The sequence below is a fragment of the Lactuca saligna genome, chromosome 7, assembly GCF_052625555.1.
Source record: "Lactuca saligna cultivar CGN05327 chromosome 7, ASM5262555v1, whole genome shotgun sequence".
NCBI classification, from domain to species: Eukaryota; Viridiplantae; Streptophyta; class Magnoliopsida; order Asterales; family Asteraceae; genus Lactuca; species Lactuca saligna.
Genome location: NC_136423.1, coordinates 35,386,890 through 35,396,333, shown reverse-complemented (window position 1 = coordinate 35,396,333; position 9,444 = coordinate 35,386,890). Strand labels below are relative to the sequence as shown.

The window sequence follows — 9,444 nt, the reverse complement described above, 5'->3', positions numbered from 1 at the left end:
ATTTAAATTAACAAATTAATAATTTATTGTCAAATAAATTAATGACCAAAAATAAATCCTATTTTTATGGAAATTTTATACAAATCACTTAATGTTCAACACAAACCTGGATCATTATCATTCTCACCATTGTTGTCACTCACCATTTGCATAATCGCCGTTCCTCACCAAAATCCTACACCGCCACTAATAGCCACCACAAAATCCATCATCACCATATATCTGCAACCACCTCAAAGTTGTTGGATAAAAAGAGAACGATTACATGCATACAAAGGGGAAACAAGATCATCACGACACCCCTACATACACCACCGCATTCTCATCTCTGTTCCTCTCTATTCTATTCCTGGTGGACTAAAACAAATGTAATTTCCAAAAAATCCAATTTTGACCACAAGAACATCGCCAAGACAACGGAGGACCCAAATTTTTTTATGTTCGTTTGCTCCTACTAGGCCATTAGGGTCATCATCGAGGCATGAAATAAATTAGAAAACGGATATTGTATGGCGTGAATCATAGAAACAGTTATTAGAAGAGAGAAACAAATTAATCATCTTTTACGTTATCACAAAACTTGTTATTTTCCGATCATTTAATTTTTTTTTCTCTCGATGTAAGACTCTTCACGTTTGTGTTTTATAGAGTTCTACACTTCATGATTTCATTTGCTTGTTTCTTTTCTCTACTTTTTTTTTTTTTTTTTTTATCTTCACTATCATTGTTATAACTCAATTTAATTGTTAATGTAATGAGGCTCACCCTTTGAAACAACTTTTAGTGTGTGGGATTACATTCATATATGTATCTAATCATATAAATGATAATTATTAAAGTCATTGTATATTATGGATATATATTTTCAGTTTTCATTAGTTCATGGTGTATTCTTGTTCATTGCTAGTCAATTCATGATGCTTATTACTAATTAGTTATATATAAAATTGTTTATCATTTTTTTTATTTTGAGTAACCAAGTGTGACACTTCAAGTTTTTGCTGCATTAGTTTATTTAGAATAAATAATCTTAACCAAGTTGTAGAATATGTCTCAAGGGTTTCGTACATATAAAGATCTCCGAAATTCGAGTTATAATGAAGAAGTTATGACCCGTCGAAGTTTCATGACAGAACCGACACGACACCGGAGAGATGTAAATAGTGAATTGATGATAGAGCGACTTTTAGCCTTAGTAATCTAAATGAAAGTCATAAATATGTTAACCTGAGAGCGTCCATAAAGAGAATGCCAAAATCTGACTTCGTATGAGGAAGTTATGTAATAAAAAGTCTGTTTGTTTTTTAAGGTCTGCAGACTGATGCAATTAGTTAAAGGTATGAAAAGGTTTAAAGCGGATGGTCTAGCGCTACGCTACGCAACACACACAAAACAATTTTTAAGTTAGATGTCTTTTGAAAAACAAACATCTACGAATGGTCAAGTGTTTTTTTAGAAAAAACAAACAACACCTAAGTGTATTCATATATGAATTCACCACCTTCCTCTATCACCAACCACCGTTAACAATAGCACCGCTACTTTCGCCATCACCACGACCTCCGCAATCAACCAACGCCACTTCTGCTACCACACATTGTCGCCATATTCATATATGAATCTACATATTCATATATGAATACACTTCTTCATATATGAATATACATATCCATATATATATATATATATATATATATATATATATATATATATATATATATATATATATATATATATATATATATATATATATTCATATAAGAATATGATTTGTTCTCTTGGCATGGTATGCTGGAGCGATTAAGTGGTAGATTCGAAATTAGTAGCCCAACTTCATTTGCTTATTCTAAATATATATATTTTTTCAATTGAACCCTCCTCTCACTCACACACACACACACACACACACTCTCTCTCTCTCTCTCTCTCTATATATATATATATATATATATATATATATATATATATATATATATATATATATATATAAACGTAAAGCTCTTAGGAATAGTATAATTTCTATAATTCTCAGTTTTGCCACAATAATTTTAATATTTTGTTATTTTGGTCTCTCTTCAACTTTTTTAATGTTTTGCTACAAAATTTTTAACATTTACCTACTTTTGGTCCGTCCTTAATTTTTTTTACCATATTATTTTGTGGAGTTTCACTTTTGGTATCCCAGCTTTGATATTTTGTGCTGCTTGCCACAAAGGTTTAAATGTTTCCTACTTTTGGTCCATGACATTTACCAAATGTGACACTTCAAATTTTTGACACATTAGTTTGTGGAATTGCCACTTTTGGTCCCCTACCTTTGATATTCCACTCTATAGTCTTATTTTACTCAAATAACAACACATATATAAGTTTTGCCACAAAAGTTTCAACAGTATGCTACTTTTGGTCGCTCATAAACTTTTTATCATATTAGTTTGTGCAATTGATACTTTTGGTCCCCCGAATTCGATATTCTCTACTCTTAGCCACAAATGGTTCAAGAGTTTCTCATTTTTGATCCCTAGAATTTACCAAATGTGACACCTCAAGTTTTTGCCGCATTAGTTTATGGAGTTGGCGTTATTGGTCCCCTCATCTTTAATATTCTACTATATAGTATTATTTTCCTCAAATAACAACACATATTTAATTAGCAATGATAGCGATAGATATCAAATAAAGTATTTGTAGCACTATGTAAGAACGTTGTTACTATAGGTAAAAATAAACCTTTTAAAGTATGATGCCTTAATTGGGAAAAAGGTTTAAAAACAATACTGACCCAGGACAAAGCCCAGTTTTTTTACTAGTTATGAATTAATCAAAATGTCAATTATGCCATTATAATTACTATTTCTAATTTTCTTTTCTTAAAAGGAAATGTTTATGTGTGTTGTGCTTCATTGTTACTATTATACATCATATAATATTTGTCATATACAAATCTAATCTAATGCACCTCTCTCTCTCTCTCTCTCTCTCTCTCTCTCTCTCTCTCTCTCTCTCTCTCTCTCTCTCTCTCTCTCTCTCTTTCTCTTTCTACATATGTCAAACTCTCATTTAGTGAGTTTTTTTCTACCCACTTTGTGTTTCGTTCATAATTTTTTTTATTTGAATTTGTTTTTTTGAAAAGATCAAAGTTTTTTAAAATTTAATTCTCAACAAAATGAGCACAATTATGAAAATTTGATTTTTTTAAAAAGAACTTAAAAAAAGAAATTCTTCAAAATTATAAAAATTTAAGAGATACTTCTACTCAATATACAAGTGACTTTGCAAAAAGAATTTTTCAAAACTAAGTTTTTTGAAGTATTTATTTTTAATTTTAAGAAATATTAATTTTCTTTTTCTAAATGTTGAACATAATATGATCCAAAATGTTATGATTCAAAAAAACTTTTGATTCAACTTGTTGATGTCTTAATTTTTTATGATATAAAAGTATTTAGATTCAAATATTTTATTATCATTAATTATATATTTTATGATGTAGACTTAAATGATTCAAAATATATAACGATCCATAATTTTTTTGAATTTTTTTTTTTATGTAATTGAATGTATTATTGATCCAATATCATATGGTTCAAAAATGATGTGATCCAAAATACTATGATACAAAATAATTTGATTTAAAATTTTATGATTAAAAAAGTAATATGATTTAAAAAAAAAATATGAACGTAAAATATTATGATCCGTAATATTTTTATTAAAATTTTTATAGTTGTTAAAAATTAAAATCTCAAACCAATATTTAGTTTAAAAAAAAAATCCAAAAATAAAAAATAAAAAATAATAAAAAATAAAAACAAAAACACTAGTATCTTCAAGTATGTGGTAAATATATTAAAAAAAGAAAAAAAAATTAATTTGTTTAAAAGAAAAAAGGAAAAGAAAACATTTTTTTTAAAACCGAGTATATATATATATATATATATATATATATATATATATATATATATATATATATTATTGTTTTTAAATTAAAAAAAACAAAAAGAAACAATAAAACTTACTTACATGACGTTGAATGATTATTTGTCGCACATAACTAAATACTTGAGTCCGTATTAAGTAACACGGACGCGAGTCACATGCAGAGCCATTTGGCCTTTACAGACATGACAAAGTTTTAAGTCATTGAAATAATATTTATAGAGATATTATACAAATTGGCAAATGTCATATTAGCCTATCGAATTTCTCGTGTTTATTTTAAAAGGTCCCCAATTTATTTATTTATTTATTTATTATTATTATTTTTTTTTTTTGTACATTTAGGGAATGAATTACGAATTTACCGTTTTAAAAGGTCCTTATTTGACCTGATACCAGATAACCAGGTAAAATTTGGTCCTCTACCCCTCTTCATGTCGTTACCCTCTTCGAACTCGCCACCATCGTCTCCCTCATTCTTTCCATCATCTACCTTCTAGGGTTCTTTGGCATCGATTTCGTTCAATCCTTCATCAGTACTTCACATGTGGACTGCCGGAGAGCGGCTTCGATTCGATGGGAGACGTTAGAGAGAAAACGGGGAGGTTGTTATTAGGGTTACCACTTGAAGGATTCGATTACAATTCGATATTGGGGCAGTGTTGTGAGATGCCTATTGGTTATGTTCAGGTGCCTGTCGGAATTAAAGGACCTTCGTTGTTGAATGATGGCGAGTACATGGTGCCCATGGCTACGACAGAGGGATATTTGGTTGCGATTTGCTCGACTTTAAAGCATTAAATGCTTAATCGCCGAAAAAAATCTCTACATCAGATTTACATGTAGCGTGAGTTCTGCAATGGGGATGAACATGGTGTCAAAAGGCATCCAAAGGTTTTAGATTTTCTTCAAATCGACAAAATCGGGTTTTCATTTGATTTCAAGCCCTTGAAGATAGAAATTTGTACAAAATCTGAAATTTGAAATTGATCTATAACAGGTTCTAATCTCAAGTAGCATTAGAATGAAACTGATATACAAAGAATCCGAAATCAACAATTGAAGCTCGGATTAATAAAAAAAGAAGATGAATTGGATTGTTCCGATTCACGTTTCTAGTACACCGATTCACAAAGAAGATGAATTAGATTGTTCCGATTCACCACAAATGATTCTAAAGTGGGAAGTACTTCAATTTAGTTTTGGGGATAAGTTTGGAGAGGGGAAACATGTTACTGTTACAAGGGAGGAGGTTGGAGGAGATGAAGCTACAGTCTGAGATTAAAACCTGTTATAGTAGGTCAAGTGACTTTTTTAATAGGTCAAACGATAGTTTATTCCCTTAATGTACGAAAAAAAAATAAATTAAATGACCTTTTAAAATAAACACGAAAAGTTCGATGGGCTAAAATAATATTTGCCCTATACAAAATTACAGAGATCTAAATTCATCATTTTTTTTTACTATTTGGAATTCTATTAATATATATTCATATATGTATACAATAATACATATTATAGATTCAAGAGATCTTTGTTTTGACTCATTATTATTCATTGGTTTTAACCAAGACATCATATCACTTGCTTAATTTTAACAATCATATATAAATGATAGATACAATAAAAGCGATAAAAGTAACCATAAAGATCAGGATTATAATCAATTAAATCTCAAAAAAACGTTGAATCAGTGGCGGAATCAGGAATTTTGATATAAGGGTACAAACATTGTCAATATATATTATATGTAGTTATCCAATATCGTACATTAAAAAACATGTTATAATCTCTTTATTTGGGGGTATAATAACATGAAAAATGTTTATAAATAAAATTATATATATATATATATATATATATATATATATATATACTACTTATAAAAGAAATCTAACTATTTCTATAAATAGATTGAATATAATAATATTATTTTTTTAAGACGTCCAAACTATTAAGCTTGAAGTACAACCCATTTATAATATAATAATATTAAAACTTTCACCCTATCCTTTATCCCTAAAAATCTGGTATCAAATTAATAAAAGAATTCATTTGCAAATTGAACCCGCCAATCTCAACACTTCAACCATTTATCACCACCACCACAGCCGCTCTGCCTCCTTCCGCCTTCAATTAAGCACTATCACGACTACCGCCCTTCCTCTCACCCACGACATGAACTTTCTTTTGGAACATAACATTTTTCTTTAAAAAAATATCGTTGAAAGAAACTATTTGTCCCCGCCACTGTGCGCGGGTAACGGCTAGTATATATATATATATATATATATATATATATATATATATATAATAATAATAATAATAATAATAATAATAATAATAATAATAATAATAATAATAATAATAATAATAATAATAATAATAATAATAATTTTTTGAGGGTACTGTAGTACCCCAACGCCCCATCTAGCTCTGCTACTGCGTTGAATTCCTTAATCTTTCACTTCCAAAAAGACGTAGAATAAAATTTTTTAGAAATTAAATAAGTGATTAGATAATGGAAATTGGAAAACAGAAAAACTCCAATGGAGAATCACATACCGTTTTTACGTTTCAGTTCATCATCAGTTGAGGTTTTGACCTCTTGACCCCCGTGAACAATGGTCAATGGAGAATAACAATCACTGAATCAGATTATCAGAGAATGGAGAATAGAAGCAAGAAAAAGAATAAGGAAGGCTACTGTGTTCTCGCCTTTCACTTTCATACTAGTGTAGAATAGAGATTGGAGGACACGAGGAGAAGATGAGAAGCAAGAAGATTACAATGGAATGATCGAGACTTTCTGGACTAGAATTATTGTAAAAGATTTAAAATTGGGGGCCCTAAACCCTAACTTAATTTGACAAACACTTGAGCCAGCTGGTCGCACGCGAACGCACCACACTTAAGTATTTTTTTTACCATTGTGCCTTTGAAGAAATAGGTTGTGAAGAACTATCATCACAATCATCACTATTTTTTTGTTTCCTTACCGAAATTGGACTGAATATATATATATATATATATATATATATATATATATATATATATATATATATATATATATATATATATATATATATATATATATATATATATATATATATATATATACTTTTTACTATCATCCAACTTTTTAAATAATTTATATATATACATATGATTGAAGGCGTTTTTTTGTTTCAAACGTGGGATGTGAGTCTTGAAGTCATATATATTAATGGTGATCGACGAAAACTATGACTAGCTTTTTAAAATATTGTTCGTGAGTGATAAATAATGATTGAATATTTATATTATTGATTAATTATTGCGAACCCATAACAAAATGTACACGAAAATTTTGTATACAATACGATAAGAACGAACAACAGTGAGACAGTGGCAGCATCAACACATGGATGGGTGGTCCAGTTAAAGACTTACAGGCTGATCAGCTTCTTTTACTTTGCCTAGGACTTGAGGATCGGGACGATTTTCAACTGATGTTTGAGTGATGTTGAAATCCCTGTGATTTCTGTGATGTCAAGCTCATGGGGTTTCATTCCATTTGGAAGCTTCCAATCAAAATGATACAAGAAATTAGCAAGTGGGTATTCAACCATACTCAACCCAAATGTAAGTCCGGGGCAAATTCTCCGGCCAGCACCGAAAGGAATGAACTCGAAATCTGCACCCATGTAATTGATCGGACAGTTTTCAAATCTCTCCGGGATGAAGCTTTCGGCATCTTTCCAACTGTCAGGGTCTGTTCCACAAGCCCAGGCGTTTACAAGGATCTTAGTCTTCGCCGGAATATCATATCCATCGACGTTGCAAGCTTGTCGGCATTCTCTGGGTACTAATAAAGGTGTAGGAGCATGTAACCTCAATGTTTCCTTTACTATTAGTTTCAGGTAATGCAAGCTCTGTAAATCCGTTTCGGTGATTGTGTCTCCTTTCACCACCGATCTCACTTCTTCTTGTGCTCTCTTCATCATGTGAGGGTTCCTCATGAGCTCAGTCATCGCCCATTCAAGTGTTGCTGAAGATGTATCTGTTCCAGCAGTTAACATATCCTGGATTAAAACAAAAACATGTTAATTAGATTATGAATTTAAAAGCCATGTACATGTTGGGTGATTGAAAGTTTGTGTATGTGTATATATATTCATACCAGAACAACGGCTTTGACGTGTTCATCTGTGACTGTGAAATCCAGTCCACCGGTGTCTTTGACTCTCAAAAGAACATCAACTAGATCTTCCTGATCGCTCTTGTTTCTTCCTTTAGATCTGTGTTCCTTTAACACATCTTCCAAGATGTCATCAAGCTGTTTCTGCATCTTCAACCACTTGGCTTTCTTCCCCAAGATCACATTAAGAAACTGTAGACCAGGATAATACGATGCTAGATTGAAAGCACTCAAAGTTTTCAACACATCATACAAAACCTCGATCAGAGTAACCTGGTCTTTACAGGAATCTCCCAACGTAGCCTTGCAGATGACATTATTCACCATCTCCACAGTCATCTCCGTGAAGTTGACGGGTGTTCCAGCTTTCGATTCAAGAACCTTACTGATACGTCTAAGCTCCTCTTCCCGAATAGAGCTAAAAGATCGAACTTTTTTGGCACTAAGAAGCTCCAAGGTGCAAATCTTCTTCATCTGCCTCCAGTATTCGCCATAAGGAGCCCACCCAATGTCTTGAGCTTTGTAAAAGAATATTTGGGAGGTTGTGGTGGTGGGTCTGTCAGCAAAGCTGATATCGTTGGTTTTCATGATCTCTCGAGCAAGTCGAGGTGTAGACACGACGACTGTAGAGACTTGTCCGAGCTGTAGATGCATGATGGGGCCATATTTCTTGGCTAAGTTTCTAAGAACTCGATGAGGAGTTGGGCTTTTGAGTTGGTGAATGTTTCCGATGATAGGTAGTTTTGGTGGACCTGGTGGCAAGTTCTTGGAGGTCTTGGGTGATAATGCCCAAAAGACAAAGAGAATGAATGAAGCCACAGCGAGGGAGACGATGGTGAGAGGCTCCATTGTTGTAGTTGGTGGTGGTTGTTATTAAGCTAATGATGCTGGTATTTATACTACGCTAGATTTGTTGATGGATTATGATTTTGTCGTCAAGATTGAACGACAACATTTTAGACATTAAATATTAAAATGCATAGTCATGGAACGCCACACAAAACGTCAATTTCTTACTTATTCTATTTTGTGTCACACGATTGGTGTCGATGGATTATACTGGATATTGGTCAATAAATGTACACTTCATTTTTCTTAGTCCAAAGTTTTAAGTGATTAAATACAGAGAAAGTCACATTATTAACCAAATGGCTTAGGGATTAAACAAAAATTCCAGATTTTCTACTAATAACATCTATTTCAAATTGGTCCCTTTTAGAACTTATTCTATGAAGTGTAAAGAATTTTGACAACTGTTTGTCTTTTAAGTGTTAATTTGGTTTCGCATTAGGTGTTGAAAATGTGCCAAAATCCTAATTTTAAGT

At 31.6% G+C, this 9,444-nt stretch overlaps 1 protein-coding gene across 1 annotated transcript; it reads right to left on the bottom strand.

The window, feature by feature from the left end:
* Nucleotides 1-7,215: 7,215 nt before the first annotated feature.
* LOC145004626 (costunolide synthase-like) lies at nucleotides 7,216-9,002 on the bottom strand. Its single transcript, XM_078963582.1, has 2 exons — nucleotides 8,102-9,002; nucleotides 7,216-8,003 (listed from the first exon to the last, which is right to left on the bottom strand). Exons 1-2 carry the CDS (start codon nucleotides 8,966-8,968, stop codon nucleotides 7,398-7,400), a joined length of 1,473 nt encoding a protein of 490 aa, XP_078819708.1. The 5' UTR covers nucleotides 8,969-9,002; the 3' UTR covers nucleotides 7,216-7,397.
* Nucleotides 9,003-9,444: the final 442 nt, after the last annotated feature.

Coding starts and splice junctions, on each gene's coding strand:
- LOC145004626 (XM_078963582.1), bottom strand. CDS start 8,968: ATGGAGCCTCTCACCATCGTCTCCCTCGCTGTGGCTTCATTCATTCTC. Junction 8,004..8,101: donor ACGTCAAAGCCGTTGTTCTG/GTATGAATATAT, acceptor GTTTTAATCCAG/GATATGTTAACTGCTGGAAC.